Source organism: Arvicola amphibius, chromosome 15 (assembly GCF_903992535.2).
Source record: "Arvicola amphibius chromosome 15, mArvAmp1.2, whole genome shotgun sequence".
Taxonomy (NCBI): domain Eukaryota; kingdom Metazoa; phylum Chordata; class Mammalia; order Rodentia; family Cricetidae; genus Arvicola; species Arvicola amphibius.
Window position 1 is genome coordinate 32,669,945 of NC_052061.1, and position 17,240 is coordinate 32,687,184.

Here is a 17,240-nt window from a genome sequence, read left to right on the forward strand (position 1 = left end):
GAGCTAGCATGTTTAGAAACAAGAGTTATACTGAATTGGTATAAAATTATTTCTTAAGACTACAAATGCAAAAAACCTGATAACTATAAATTAATGTCTTTTACTTCATATTGGCTTCCATACATTTACCTAATATTTTACTTTTAACTTAGCTTCTTGAGTATGTGTCTTCCACAGAACTGTTAAAATTTACAAACCTAATTATAAAAATCAAGTCCAAAACTATGCAACTAAACTATGAATAATTAAGACAAGTATCTAAATAACTACTACAGGACAAACAACCTTTTCCTTATGAGAAATAGTCAATCATTATTATATTAGGCCTATATAGTAGATGATTTTTAAAATAAATAATACATAAATGAAACACATATTTTACAATTTAATTTCTAAAAGCAGTGTACTTCTGCAGTTGAGGAATATAATCTGATCTTCTAATTCATAGTGTTACTTAACTATAAAGTTTCATAAAGTTTTTTTTCCATCCTTACCGTCAACTTTCTGTTCTAAACTGCTAAGTTATATTTTTCTAATATATGTATATGTGTGTATATACTATTCATATATATAATAAACATAAGTTTTTCCCTTTCCTTTCCAAAATAAAATGCTGGGACTACTGAGTAGGCTCAGAGGTTAAGAGACTTCTTGTGAGCTGAATGTCCTGACACACACCTTTAATCTCAGCACTCCAGGGACAGAAGCAGGTGGATCTCTGTGAGCTCAAGGCTAGCCTGGTCTACATAGTAAGTTTTCAGGCCAGCCAAAGCTCAGAGTCCTTATCTCAAAAAACAAAACAAAACAAAACAAAAACCCACAAGCAAAAAAGAAAAAAGAACATAGGTTGCTCTTTCAGAAAACTGGAATTCAATTTACACCACCCACATGGTGGTTCACAATCATTTGTAACTCCAGTTCCTGGGGATTTAACATCCTCTGTTGACCTATTCAGGCACAAGGCACACATGTGGTACACACACACACATGCAAGCAAAACATACAAATACAATAAAATAAACTTGTATGAATACATGAGATATCTGTGCCTGCTTTCACTATACATGTTTACACCATTCTCAATGATTCAGTTATACCAGCTAACCTTCTGAGACCTACAGGTCTGCCACGCTTGAAAACATGCCAAGTTCTAGGATATTTTCTCATATCTTATGTTTGTAAGTTGGAGGTAAAAACCACCCACTTTTTGAAATGGATGTCATAATAATTTGATAGTATTAAAAAAGCAAAAACAAACAAAACCCGTTAGCTTGTCATCTAGGTGTATGCCTTTAACCTAAGCACTGAAGGAAAAGGGAGGGGAACTCTGAGTTTGAGACCAGCTTGGTCTACAAAGAGATTTCTAGGCCAGTTAGGTTAAATAGTGAGTGAGACCTTGTCTCCAACATAGTGGATTCTTAATCAGTTGAGGAGTAAGCTTGCAAAACAGGATGCTATTATATTAAGGCTAACATTTAAGTAAAACAAAGATAATTAGGTAACAACTAAAAGCATAAAGATCATAACTTCATGACAGGATTCTCAACTGTTTTAATTTATAGTTAGTGTGGTAGTTTGAATTGTAATTGGCCCCCAGAATCTCATAGGCAGTGGCAATTAGAGGTGTGGATTTGTTGGAGTGGGTATGGCCTTGTTGGAGAAAGTGTGTCACTAAGCAGGTGGGCTTTGATGTTTCTTATGTTCAAGATACCATCCAGTGACACAATTCACTTCCTATTGCCTTCTGATCAAGATGTTGCCAGCACCATGTTTGCCTGCATGCCACCACGTTCCCTGATAAGATGATAATGGACTAAACCTTTGAAACTGTAAGCAAGCCACAACAATTAAATACTTTCTTTTAAGCTGACCCCAACACATAGGCTTGGGGTAGGAGTCAGGAAAAATGTAAATCAGAGACAAGAAAGAGAGGAATGGAGGCAGAGAAGAAGGAAAAAGTTTCTCCATAGTCACATTGCTGACAAGAATCAAATTATAGTGAGAAGACATTTTCTAACATGAAGTTAGAACTCTTCTCACCTTGTTAGCTTATTTTCATGTCAGAAAAACAAATCAGTAACTCAGAATCAATACTTTGTAGTTTTAATATATATCCCATTTTAATCAAAATACATAAAACTTACAACAAAATCTTAAAACATATTGCAAGCTCACTTACAGCACTCAACAGGAATAGATGCTATCTGCAGAGAAAGGACTTTTCCACTAGGTTGTGGGATGTGCACACGAAATACCAGTCGTACTCTAGTATTCTTTCTGCCAATATCAGTTTCTCCTTTTCGAAGTTCTATATCTGAATTTCGAAGTTTCAAAATACCTGCACAGTCAATACTAGAAAAAAAAATTTAATTTCATTATTCAGAAACTGTTCTTAACAACTCAACTGCATAAATATGCACTGCAATTTGCCAGGTCTTGTGCACCTGTATTTCCAGCATTTGAGAGGGAGAGAAGCAAAAGTAGTTATAGGTCAGCCTCAGCTACACAGTGAGCTCAAGACCAAAATGGACTACAAGAGACTATCTCAAAGCCAAACAAGAATTTTCCAGAAAGAATTTTGTAACCCAAATCTGGTCAAAAACAAATATTTGAGGTGAGCATGATATACATGTTTATAATTCCACTACTTGGAAGCCCGAGGCATAATGATTACCTTAAATTCAAGGCCAACTTGGACCTGCAATCAAAAACTAATGAACTGTAAAGATGGCTCAGTAGGGTGTGCTGTTCATGCAGAAGACCCAAGTTTGTGTCCTAGTACCCCAGCCAGGCAGTTCACAATGGTTTGTAACACTAGTTCCAAAGGATCTGACACCATCTTCTGAATTTCTTGGGCACTGTATACAAATGGTGCACATACATACACTCAGCACACATACATATAAGAAAATAAATATACATAAGAAAATAAAAGGAAATAAAAAGTAAATGGTTGGTTGGAACATGGGTCAGCAGTTATGTGCACTTCTTCTTACAGAAGACTTAGGTTTGATTCCTAGCTTCCACAAGGTAGCTCACAATAGTCCATAACACCAGTTTCAGAACACACAGATACAAATATACATTGAGCGGGACAGGATACCTTTAATCCCAGCACTCGGGAGGGAGCGGCAGGCAGATCTCTGTGAGTTCGAGACCAGCCTGGGCTACAAGAGCTAGTTCCAGGACAGGCTCCAAAGCTACAGAGAAACCCTGTCTCGAAAAACCAAAATAAATAAATAATATATACGCATTGAGCAAACCACTCATACACATAAAATAAAATAGCTAAAAAACAAAAAAAAGCGCCCCCCCCCACAAGACAGGGTTTCTCTGTGTAATAGCCCTCTGTCCTCCCTTTGTAGACCAGGTTGGCCTGCCTCTGGCTACTGAGTACTGGGATTAAATAAAGTCTTACACCACCACGCCTGGTTTAAAAATAATTAAAAATCATTTGTTGACTAAATAAATAATTTAAAATGTTTAATAAATAAATTAAAATTAAAATATTGGACTGGAGATATGGCTCAGCAATTAAGAGCACTAACTGTTCTTCCAAAGGACCCAGGTCCAATTCCCAACAACCACATAACTATAACTACATAACTATAACTCTAACTACAGAGGATCTGAACCCCTCTTATCCTCCTCGGCACCAGGCATGCACATGGTGCATAGATATACATATAAGTAAACTATCCATACACAAAATAAACGTATCTCAAAAAATGCTTAAATTTTGAAAAGTGATTTAAAAAAAAAACAAATAAGATTCTTAAAAGTAAGAAATGCAATCCCACCAAAAAAATCTATATAAGCTTACAAGAACTCATATTTAATGATGAAAATACATATTAATTTGTTTGAAATGACCTCTTACTTAATTTTGGTTTTTTTGAAATAAGGTCTCTCTCACTTTGTAGCCCAAATGACCTCAAACTCAAAAACAAAAAAGATACCTGGCTGACATATTATTTTCGGGTAGGAGTGGAATTTCAAGAACTTTTGTGCTGGCAATTATTATCTCTTGACTTGCAGTAGCAACTGTCTTTCCAGTAATACGATGCACCTGGTAAAATGCATGAGGTCGTAAATATCGATCATCGGCTGTTCCAATAAACATCTGTAGATTTATTGGCTTTTCACTATAGCCCAGGAGCTAAATGAAAAGAAACACAAAAGTACATTTCAATATCCACACATTTTATAATAAGCTTAAAGCAAGCCAATTATATTTATATCACATATTATTGTATATAAAAGTATTATCACAAAAAAGACAATAAAAGTAATTCTAAATTTTCTTTTTAAAATTTTTCTTTTATGTACATTGAGTGTTTTGCCTGCATGTATGCCTGTGTACTTATGTGTGCCTGACGCTGTCAGAAAACAAGAGAGCACAGGATTCCCTAAAATTGGAATTACAGAGAGCTATTAGTCACCATGTGAGTGTTAGGAATCAAAACTGATATAAGTGCCAAAATATATGGCACCTGAGTAACAACGCCCAAGGTTGTCTTCTCGCCTCCAAACAAATGTGTACATACAAACATACATAGAGACAAAAGACTACATGTAGTCATGTAATTAAAAACAACAACACATAACCGGACAGTGGTGGTGCACGCCTTTAATCCTAGCACTCGGGAGGCAAAGGCAGGCAGATCTCTGTGAGTTCGAGGCCAGCCCGTTCTACAAGAGTTAGTTCCAGGACAGGCTCCAAATCTATAGAGAAACCCTGTCTTGAAAAACAAGGATACATTTTTCTGGTTCAGAAAAATGAATTTAGAGTTTTATACAGAATAAACATATATTCTGCCACTGAGCTATACCCCATAATCCCTGCAAAGGCTTTTTAAAAATCAATCTGCAAGAATGTGTTTTTCCCCTTGATATTATTGTAACATATTACATTAATTTGTTTTCATATGCTTACACTTGCATTTCTCAAATAAGTCTTATTTGATATACAATCCTTTTAATGTTCTGTCAGATTTGGTTTGTCACTAGTTTTCTGAGTATATTTAAATCTATAATCATAAAGACAAATTTTTTGGCCTTCATCCCTATCAGTATGCTTTTGATATTTATTTATGTATATATTTTTCAGAACAAGGACTTGTTATACAGGGTAAACTGGCTTGGACTTGCAATCTTTTACTTAGTCTCCCATTCCCACCGACCCCTTATATATACATGAACTGCCACATTTGGCTTATTTTTTTCCTTTAAGAAACAGAGAAGCACTGGGTGGTGGTGGTGGTGCATGCCTTTAATCCGGAACTAAACAGTGAAACCCTGTCTTGTAAAACAAAGGCGGGGGCGGGAAGGGGGGGAGAGCTGGCCTAGTGGTTAAAAGCACTGGTTGCTCTTCCAGAGGACCGGAGTCCAATTCCCAACACCCTCATGACAGCTCACAACTGTCAGTAACTACAGTTCCAGTGGATTTGATACCCTCACACATATATGCAGGTAAAACATCAATGCACATAAAATAAATCTATTATTATTATTTTATTTTTATTTCTTTCAAAACAAGGATTCTCTGTGTAAGAGCACTGGCTGTCCTGGAACTCGCTCTGTAGGCCAGGCTAGCCTTGAACTCACCGAGATCCACCTGCCTCTGTCTCCCAAGTGCGAGGATTAAAGATTTGCACCACCACCGCCTGGCAAATAAGTTATTACAAAAAAAAAAAATCACAGACAAATGAAACAGTTCAGCAGGTAAAAGCACCTGCTGTTAAGCCTAACAGCCTAACATCCTGAGTTCCATCGCCAGACCCACATAGTAGGAGAGAAGCAAAAGTTGTCCTCTGATCTCCACTTATGGACCAGCCTGGACTACAGAGCTAGTTCCAGGACAGCTAGGGCTACACAGAGAAACCCTGTCTCGAAAAACCAAAAGAGAGAGAGAGAATGGAAAGAAACATAGACACCAGTTGGAAATCTAAAAACACTAAAATAAAAGTTTTGAAATTTTAAATTAGGGTAAAGGCAGGAACATAACAGAAACTATGAAAAAGTTATAAATACAATCTTAGAAATCCTAAAGAGATATTTGTAATTGACTACATACAGCATAATAAAGAAAACAAGTCAGAAATTCTAAGCTTCAGTGCTTAAACGATGGCATTATTAACAAATAAAGTATGACTCTACTACAGTAAGTAAAAGGGATATGACAGAATCAAGGAAAAATAACTCCGTATGATATTTTTACTTTTTAATTTTTCTTTGTTAGTTTGTTGTTGAGACAGGATTTCTCTGTGTAGCCTTGGCTATCCTGGAACTTGAGCTGTAGACCAGGCTGGCCTCGAACTCACAGAGATCCACCACCCTCTGTCTCAAGTGCTAGGATTAAAGTGGTGTGCACTACTGCCCAGCTCCTTATGATAGTTTTGTAAGACTCAGAGAGAGAATCCAGTGGTGGTGAGAAGATAATTTCTCTCTTCAAAGACCTTGCCATGCACCTGCTTCTCTATCTATAGCATTAATAACCTTTCTAATAAACTCCTTACTTACATCCAAGAAGAGTCTGCATGAGCAGGAAGTTTCAAATGAACATCACTGATTCCTACCCTACCCTACATGCTGCTGACCCCCCCCCCATGCCAGACAATCTAGTTTGCTAATGTGTTTCTAGCTTAATGGTCAAGCTGAGGATGTCTGTTTCCTTCTGTGGTGTGTAGCAGAGTATGAGTCTAAACAGAAATCATGTAAATCTATATCTATATATTAATCATATAATACAACATCCAAGAAGAAATGCAACTAACAAGAGAAAAAGCACATCAGTAACTATAAGGTGCCTACTACTTTACCAGTGAATACCAGCCAGCATCCTGCCTATTGTGGGAACAGTAATTACCTAACACCAGATAACAAGCTACTCTATATTTATAAACTCATGGTTTGGTCAGTAATTTAGGCTGGAATCAGCTAAGTTCTTTCTGGTGTGTGTACTTTTGATGGCTGACAAGGTGGATTAGTTTCGGAGGATGAGCTGGTTGTCAACAGGATTATTATTATTTCCCCTTTCATAATATCTCAGCCTCACTACCATATTGTCATGTTCTCACAGTGATCACATCAAACCAAGACTCCGTGGCCCAAGTCTATGCTCCAACCTGAAGATAAACTCAGGTTCGGACACAGAGTGGCCCAAGAACACTTTTAAGTATTACAAATCTATAGAAGATCCTGAGGATCATCTCCACACAGTCACTCCTGTCAGCTGATATCAATAGCTACATTCTCAAAAGACACTGAACCTATTTCTAGCTTCAGATATGCAACATCCTTCATGTTCCTGCCCTCAGCAAGGTGTTAAAGGGTAAACTGAGGCTACAGTAGCATCTCCTGGGCCTCCTAATCAAAGACCAGGACATTCCAATAGACCCTAAGAAGGCAAGCGGGTGTTTTTGGTTTTTGGTTGTGAGCCTTATCCTTTTAACAGCTAAGCCTTCTACCCAGTTCTGGCTTTTGTTTGTTTCGTTTTAAAACAGGGTCTCAGGTAGTTCACGCTGACTTCAAACTCATTATGGAGCAACAGTTGGCTCTGAACTCGAGTGCTAGAACTACAGGTATACGTCACTATGACAAGCTTTGATACAGAGGTTCTTCCAGAGGTTCTTCCCACCCCCCGAGATAGGGTTTCTCTGTTTAACAACTCTGGCTATTCCCAAACTCGCTTCTGTACACCAGGCTGGCCTCGAACTCACAGAAATCTGACTGTCTCTGCCTCCCAGTTCTGGAATTAAAGTCATGCACCACCCCTACCCAGCTAAGACAGCAGTTCTTAACTGTCCTAATTCTTCGACCCTTTAATACAGTTTCTCGAGTTGTGGTTCATTCCCAACTATAAAATCATTCCATTGCTATTTCATAACTGTAATTTTAATACTGTTATGAATCGTTATGCAAATATCTGTTTCCTGATGGTCTTTTTGGGGTTGCTATCCATAGAATGAGAACCACTTGGCTAAGAGATATATTCTTTTAACGCAACATATCATTACTGCACAATTTACATAGGCCTTAATATTTAATAACAAGATAATACATAATACATGTGCTATGCCTTGAAAAAAAAAACATTGAGGTAGGCTTTCCTTTTCCTGTTTGACAGTATGCACTGATAATATTTTAAGACCCAATATAGTAATTACAGCTGCATCAATGTCCTCTTCTGGTTTCCAGGGGCACTGCACACACACATAGTGCACAGACATATGTGCAGCCAAAACACCCATACATACAAAATAATAAATTAAATAAAAAGGGAGACTAGTGGTTTTTAAATAGCATATACACATCTTCAATCCTATTCCCCTAGCAAATCTGTATTTTAAAAAAATAAGATTTTAAGCCTGGCAGTAAGCCAGGCAGATCTCTGAGTTCAAGACCAGTCTGGTCTACTAATGAAATTCTAAGACAACCAGGGCTACACAGAGAAATCCTGTCTGAAAACAAAAACAAAACAAAAAAACAACAAAAAAATTCAACCCAGCATTTTGTTTTTGTATTATAACTATATGCATGTTACATATGAGCCATATTTTAAATATGTACACACAACCTTTCTTCCTTTTTTTTTATCTTTCTTTCTTTTCTTTTTTTTTCTTTTTTTCTTTTTTCTGGTTCTTCGAGACAGGGTTTCTCTGTGAAGCTTTGGAGTCTGTCCAGGAACTCCCTCTGTAGACCAACCAGGCTGGCCTCAAACTCACAGAGATCCACAAGCCTGTCTCCTGAGTGCTGGGATTAAAAGGTGTGCATCACCACCACTCGGTCTTTTTCCATTTTTTGAGACTGGGTCTGGGGACTGGAGAGATGGCTCAGAGGTTAAGGACACTGACTACTCTTCCAGAAGTCCTGAGTTCAATTCCCAGCAACCACATGGTGGCTCACAACCATCTACAATGACGTATGGTACCCTCTTCTGACATGGAGGCAGAACACTGTATTGCATATGTAATAAATAAAATCTTAAAAAAAAAAAAAAAAAAGAGAGATTGGGTCTGACTCAGCAACTCAGGCTGGCCTTGAATTTGAGGCAATCTTCCTTCCTAAGCTATTCAGATGCTAAGTTTACAGGTATGAACTACTATGCCTAGCTTTATCTGTAGATTTTAATTATATTTTCATAAAATTTTATTTACGCTAGAGCTAATTAAAACCTTTTATATTAAGAGTCACTATGCCTAGCCTTATATATTTGATCTTAATTAATTACATTTTTATTAAACTTTCTGTTTGAGCTAGAGTTAATATATGCTTTTCATGTTAAAATTAGGTTTAGGTGCTTATAAGAGAAAAATCCAAAATAACTGTAACTTAAACATTTTAAAATAATGAAGCTTATTTTTCATATTCTATAGGTCTTTTCTGTTGGGTCAGTCAGTTCATCTAAACTAAATCCTTCGTTCTCTCATCTAACAAGAGAATAAACTTACTTCAAGTATTCTGAAAGTTAAGAAAAGGTATACATAGGCTTTACTATTTAGTCTGTAAGCTTTCAGTATGTCTCATTCAATTAGCATTTTCAGCAGATCTACCAGGGTTGCCCTCAGAACCTCTAATTCACATCTTAATGAAGATTTTTACCTCATCTACTAAAATTACTAGCACTGTTGCATGACAAGATAGAAGTTACCAGCTGGTCTATAGCAACAACCACAAACACACTAACTATCTAGAAATCTTACCCTTGTTTTTATAGACCTTTTTCAAATTCTACCGTTTTCCTCCTCGTCTCACAGCCCTTTTCCAGAGACATTAGAGCCTCAAAATCCTGACATTACCTAGGGCTCTTAAGGTACAAAAATGAGTTGTGTTCTTTCATCTCATCAAAAGGTTCAAGTTGCAGCTGTCTTACACTCAACTAGGGTAACAGTGTGTAATTTATTATTCTCAAGCAGAATTTATGGCTTTCTGTAAATAACTTTAAAATTTACAATAAAAAAATCTACAGGGCCAGGCGGTGGTGGCACTCAGCTTTAATCCCAGCACTTGGGAGGCAGAGGCAGGAGGATCTCTGTGAGTTCGAGGCCAGCCTGGTCTACAGAGCTAGTTCCAGGACAACTAGGGCTGTTAACAGAGAAACCTGTCTCAAACCAATCCCCCTGAAAAATAATCTACCAATATTTTCAGTTGTAATTCCTTTCAACTGTTTTGTCATAAACAGATTAATAAAATTAAATTTTTAATTGAAAGGAAACTAGTTAATAAAACATAAAATGTTCAATATGAACACAGTAAAAAAAAAAGGCCTAAATAACTAAAGAAGAGCCTTTAATTCCAGCATTCGGGAGGCAGAGGCAGGCGGATCTCTGAGTTCGAGGCCAGCCTGGTCTACAAGAGCTAGTTCCAGGACAGGCTCTAGAAACTACAGGGAAACCCTGTCTGGAAAAAACAACAACAAAAAAAAACTAGAGAAGAAATTGGGAAGGCACACATATACATATATACACATGGAGAAATTAAATGATTATCTTTTGATTCTATAGCAGCAAATGAGTTAAGTGATTATACCACACACACACACACACACACATACATACATACATAAAACAAAACACCCCTCTACCTCACTTATACTTACAGAGAGACAAAAAGTCAAGATAGAGAATGGCTATATATTCTACTTTAACTAAGTCCATTTAATCCTAAAATTCCTGTAGAGTATATGACATTTTTATTCTCCAGTCTACAGATGAAGATTGTAAAACTAAAAACACATACAAAATAAAAAAAACTAGGAACTTTTTGAAACTTAATGCTGATAAATGCTTCCTTCTGCTTTACCTATTGTTCTTTCATGTTCAAATTTATAAAAACCAACAGATCAACAGTTTGGCCAGTGATGGAAGAAACAAATTCAGCATTTACCTCTAAGTACTTGAAGAGAACAACATCCACCTTGCTATCACTAGAGTCTATTGTAAGTTTACTACATTAAAGATTCTACATCATTGTTGAGTGAATAAATTTTGGAATAAGAGACAATTTCCTAGCACAAAATAACTCAAGACTGGTAAATATTGAAACAATAAACACTAAGTACCTGGCCAAAATGATGCAGTTAAATCTTAAAAAGAAAATACAAATTTAAAGATATTCCTATCACATGACAAGTGGATCAGAACCATCTATCAAAGAATCCTTAGTCACATTAGATGACTCATATTCATACCAGCCTGGCAAAGATGTAAGCCACCTGTCCTTTTCACTTTGATAAAATAAACTAGTGCTGTGGGAAAGTAATCATACATATAAGATTTCAAAGGGAATATATATAAATATATTTCATAACACATACTTCGCCAACATCTGCTTAAATACATATAATACAGCATAAGAAAAACAGGATTGCTCCTCTGCATCTCAGGGGTTTTAAAGAAGAATAAACTAGTTAGACTATCACCTTATCCCACCCCAAAAGGAACACATATGTTATACGCTATCAATAAATTACTACTGTTAACATTATTCTCTAAAATCTTTCATATACTATCAGTACTCCTCTAGTCAGGCCACCCACTGTAGTGTGAAAGAAAGTGTAAGTCATTGTTTGTTATGTTTCTATATTGTTTCCATAGCAAAGGTCTGTGCCTGCTTAATTTAACTTAAGCTGGAAGGTTGAAGCCTGAAGGTCACTACAGGACACATTACAGCAGCTTTCACAACAGTTCCATTATCAGTCCTGCCAAATTACTCAGGGAGGGCCCTTGGATTTGACTATATCAAAAACACTGTACTAGAAACATTGTAGAGATATTAAAAATACAAAATTAAAATTCCATAATATAAATCAGTTAAAAGTAAAAATGTGACAAAACAAAAATAAATGTTAAAATGTACACATAACAATATCATATAAAAAATCATCACTAGAGTCAGGTATGGTAGCATATACCTGTTATCCTAGCACTTGGAACACAGGTAGGAGGATCAGTACTTCATGGCCATCCTTAATTACACAGTGACTTTTAGGTCAACCTGAGCTACATGAGATCTTGTCTCAAAAAATTAAAACAAATCATCACTAGGCAATGGATCTTGACATATGATAAAATACAAAGTCTAAAAACAAAATTTTAAACCTTGTTTTTCAAACTGCTTCAAGCTAGGAACAGAATTTAGTCGTACAGTACTTGTGTAGCATGTATGAGGCCCTGGGTTCTGCCCCTAGTACAGTAAAACAGAAAAGAAAAAGCTGACTTGCCAATGTTTATTCTATACTCTTTATTTTTACTTTTGAAACAGGGTCTCACTAAGCAGACCAGGTTAATCCAACGATATAATACAAGCCTTTTTTTTCCTTAGTGAAAGTTACAAAAATCCCCATGGGTCAGCATCTTGATTTCATGTGTATGCATTTATGTATTCTAACATGCACGTACAGCAAGAGCTATATTAAAAACCACTGGCACCGGTATAATTGCTAACTACAATCCCACACAGTTTCCACATATTTTATATGCATTCTTGTATGTTTGTTTGGTTGTATGCATTTTTATCACAGGGAGAGATTTAGGTAATTACTACACTGGTAAAGATATAAACATATTCCATCATCACAAATACATTTTCTTGTGCTGCCCCTTTATATTAACTATTTCCTGCTAACTATTAATTTGTTGTCTCAAAAGTTTAATTTGAGAAACTATATAAATAGAACCATATCTAATGTATGTAATGTATGTAATGCTGTGAATTTTTCTATTCAACCAACACCCTTCCATAGAACCATGACAGACCAAAATTACAATGAACCACAAAAGTTGTTGCACATATCAACTCTTTGTTCCTTCTAACAGAGAGACGTAACTATAAATATACGAGAGGTTGTTTAACTACTAATCTATTTGAGTTGTTTCTAATTTGGGTTCATTAACTGCTATGAATATTGGTATTCAGGTTACTATATGTTTTCTGTTTAGTTTTTCTTTTTGTTGTTTCTTTCCTTATTTTTTTCTTTAAGGTAGAGTCTCACTTTGTAGCTCATGTTGTCCTAGAACTCATGATACATCCCAGGTTGACCTTGAATCCATAGGGATCCTCTTGAGCTAAATATTCTGTGCTTTTGTTTTTGTTTGAGACAGGGTCACACTCTGTAGCCCTGGCTAGCCTTGAACTCTGTAGTCCTGACAGGCCTTGAACTCACAGAGATCCTTCTGAACTCACAGAGATCCTTCTGTCTCTGCCTCCTTACTGCTGGGAGTAACGGCATGAACCACCACCCTAAATCTTCTGAAGGTTGGGATTACAAGGATCACCACTAATAGCTTAAGACTCAGCATTTCTTAGTAACTATTTTCTTTTACCTTTCTAATATATTTATTTATTTATTTATTTTGTGTGCATTGGTGTTTTGCCTGCATGTAACCTGGAACTGGAGTTACAAACAGTTGTAAGCTGCCATGTAGATGCTGGGAATTAAACCTGGGTCGTCTGGAAGAAAAGCTAGTGAGTGCTCTTTATCACTGAGCCATCTTTCCAGCCCCAAAGTTTCATTATTTTTTAATATTATAGTCCATTCAAGTGAAAAATAAAAATATCTTGATTCAAAGCTTTAAAATATGAGACATATCTGAAAGATACCAAATATGCAAATTTTACATAATTTTATTCTAGTTAAGTTAAAAGAAAATAAATATTTTAATCACAAAATGTTCAGTATAATTCTCTCTATTATGGTTTATGTATATGTCCTCCAAAGGCTTATTTGTAAAACCCTTGGTTGCCAATCTGTGGTGATATTGAATAGTGGCAGAAACTTTAAATAGTGGTGGTTAATTGGGGAAAAAAATAGTTTACTGGACATGGTTGGGGGTATTTCTCTTTAATGAGTTGTTTATTTTTAATTTATGTGAATTCGTGTTTTGTCAGCATATATGTCTGTGTATGAGTATTGGATCCACTGGAACTGGAGTTACAGGAGTTGTCAACTGCCTTGTGGGTAATGGGACTTGAACCCAGGCCTCTGGAAATGCAGTCAGTGCTCTAATCCCCTAGACTCTATGAGGTGAGGGTCTTCCTCTGCCATGTGCTCCCACCATGGTATACTGGCTCACCACAGGCCCCAATAAAACAGAACCAAACAATCAACAAGAATGAAACCTCTAAAATGAGCCAAAATAAGCCCTTTCTCACTACCACTTGATGACTACATGCATAATATTACAGTGATAGGAAGTTTACTAACCTGCTATCCTCAAAAACTTATGAGGCAAGTGATGGTGGCATATGCCTGTAGTCCCAGCACTTGAGGAGGCAGATGTAGGAGGGTCTCAGTGAGTTCAAGGTCAGCCTGGTCTACAAAATGAGTTCCAGGACAGCCAGGACTGCTACACAGAGAAAGCCTGTCTCGAAAAACAAAAAAATAAAACAAAACAAAGAAAAAACAGTAACAAGGCTAGAGAATGGCTAAGTGGTTAAAAGCACTTGCTGTTATTACAGAGAACGTAAGTTCAGTTCTAAGCATGCACACCCTGACGCTCACTGCTTCCAATAACTCCAGTTTCAGGAGATACAGGCACAGACAAGCAGGCACAAACAAATACACATAAAATAGATTTTAAAAAATTAACTCATCTTTCTAGACAACTATCTAGTCTTCCACTAAATATATATTCAAGAAAAAGGTGGGGGACAGAGAAAGTGAAATGTTACTAAAATTTATCAAATGTTTATTTTTCAGAGTGACAAATTTTGGATAATCTATTGCATTATTCTTTCTACTTTCTGCATAACTTAATATGCTCTTTTTTTTGTGTTTGCTTTTCGAGACAGGGTTTCTCTGTGTAGCCCTGGTCGTCCTTTAACTTACTCTGTAGACCAGGCTGGCCTCAAACTCAGAGATTCACCTGCCTCTGCCTCCCAAGCACTGGCCACCACTGCCCAGCACAATATACTCTTTCTAAAATCAGAAAAACAGCAATTGGACCACCAACATCTTATTTCCTCCGATGAAAAGTTAGACAGGAAGGTTTCTTCTAGACTAACAAAAAACATTCAATGCAGAAGTATGGCCATATCAACAAGCAGATGAAAGAGGCTCACCACATTTGCTTTCTCTTTTTGCTAAATCAATATATTCATTCAATCATTACTATGTGCACAGATCTATGAAGCAAAACTCCAAAGTTTCATACCTTCACAACAGGGTGACCACCAGTAGAGGCTTTCACTGCCCCACGGCTACCTTCTGTTTCATAATGGGCTCGATGATGAGTTTTAGGTTGCACTTCTATTTTCAATTCACATTGTCCAAAGTGAGTTGGTAAAGGCCAGTCTAATGGAGGTAATGAAGATGTGCTATAAACAAAACACACACACAATTTCACCATATTATCTTTGCTAAGCAGAGATCCAAAACATTTCTTTGCCACTTCCAGTATTTTTTCCAGTGGTTTTTACAGCAGAGTATTCCAAAACTAACTTCACTTAGTAAGGTATAGTACCAACTATGGTATGTATTTAACAGATCATCCTTTTTAATTAATTTATTTATATTTTATTTATTGGTTTTTTTTTTGAGACAGAATTTCTCTGTGTAGTCCTGACTGTCCTGAAACTCACTCTGTAGACCAGGCTGACCTCAAACTCCAGTCCAGGCTGAGATCCACCTGCCTCTGCCTCCTGAATGCTTGGATTAAAGGTGTGCATCACTACCGCCCCATGACTATTCTTTTTAATGAATAATTATAATTCTTTAACCTGAAGATTAAAATATATTGTTTCTACATTTAGTATTCCTTTTTTATTTTGAAAAAGGACAAACTCTATAACGATTTGTAAATTCTCAACTCTGTATATAGCCATAAAAGCAATCAAAAAAACAGTAGTTCAGTTTCTTAAAGATATCCATTCTCTCTCTCTCTCTCTCTCTCTCTCTATATATATATATATATATATATATATATATGTATATGAGTGTTCTGCCTGCATGTATGTCTGTATGCCATGTACATGTCTAATATCTGCATAGGCCAGAAGAGGGTGTTGTATCCCTTGGAGCTGAAGTTACAGAGGCTGTCAGCAGACAGGTGGGTGCTGGGAATCGAACCTAGATCTTCTGGTTTTGTAGAATATTAGTTTAATATGTGTTACATTTGCTTATGCTGTGGGATATTTGTTTAATAGTACTAAGATGTGCTGTATTCTTCTATGTTGCATTTGTTTAACTCTGTAAAGTTAGGTTACTTTGTCTGCCTAAAATACTTGATTGGTCTAATAAAGAGCTGAACATCCAATAGCTAAGCAGGAGAGAGAAACATAAAGGACTGGCAGACAAAGAGAATAAACAGAAGAAACCTAGAGAGAAAAAGAGAGGAGGAGCAAGAAAAAAAAGGAGGAGAGGAGGATGCCAAGGGTCAGCCACCCAGACAGCCACAGAGTAAAAAAGAAAAACAGAATAAAGAAAGGTAAAAAGCCCAGAGGCAAAAACATAGTTAAAGAGAAACAGGATTATTTAAGTTAAGCTGGCTAGAAACAAGTGAAGCTAAGGCCAGGCATTCATAAGTAAGAATAATTCTCCATATAATTATCTGGGAGCTAGGTGGTGGGCCCTGAAGAGTTTAAAAAACAATAGTAGGAAAAAAAACAAACTACATTCTTGAAAAGCAATAGGTATTCCTAATAACTGAGCAATCTAAGTCCCAAGCATAAGGACCTTTAAAATCTAAATTTTTCTATTTCTTTCAGTATATATCTCTCTACCCTTGTGTATAGATCTGCAGAAATCAATCTATTATGTCTATTATGCTTCTGGCCTCATCCATTTCCTATCATTTCACTCTTCTCTCTTTGAAAAACTGCTTATTATCTTAGGCATCCTCTGTATCTTGAAGAAAAATTTAGTTTCAGTGCATAACTGCCTAAAACAAAAACAAAACATCTGCAGTGTATTTAAAAAGGTTAGTATTTCCTTGAGTCATAAGAATTTAAACAGTATAATGACTGAAAGGTTAATTTATATATATTAATACTGAAAATGCTATAAGGGCTTGGGAGATTGTTCAACAGGAAGAGTGCTTGTCAGTCTTTGATGAGGGCTTAGTTTGAATCCCCGGAACACACATATAAGCCAGCACAGTGGCCCAAGCCTGTAATCCCCAGAACTGGGGAGGCAAGACAGGAGGATCCCTGAGGCTATCCAGACAACCAGGTTAAATGAGATCATATCTTTAAAAACTAAGTGGAGAGGCAAATAAGGAATGAAGAAGACATCCAATGTC

The 17,240-nt window shown here is 36.5% G+C and overlaps 1 protein-coding gene across 2 annotated transcripts in view; it reads right to left on the reverse strand.

Annotated features, from left to right (window-relative positions):
• Positions 1-17,240, reverse strand: part of Nfatc3 (nuclear factor of activated T cells 3) — a 74,233-nt gene that overhangs the window by 36,416 nt on the left and 20,577 nt on the right. For both annotated transcript variants that reach the window (XM_038312276.1, XM_038312278.1), the window contains exons 3-5: positions 15,156-15,318; positions 3,960-4,159; positions 2,180-2,352 (exon numbers count right to left, since the gene is read on the reverse strand). In XM_038312276.1, coding sequence (XP_038168204.1) covers positions 2,180-2,352; positions 3,960-4,159; positions 15,156-15,318 — 536 coding nt within the window. The remainder of the gene's footprint in view (positions 1-2,179; positions 2,353-3,959; positions 4,160-15,155; positions 15,319-17,240) is intronic.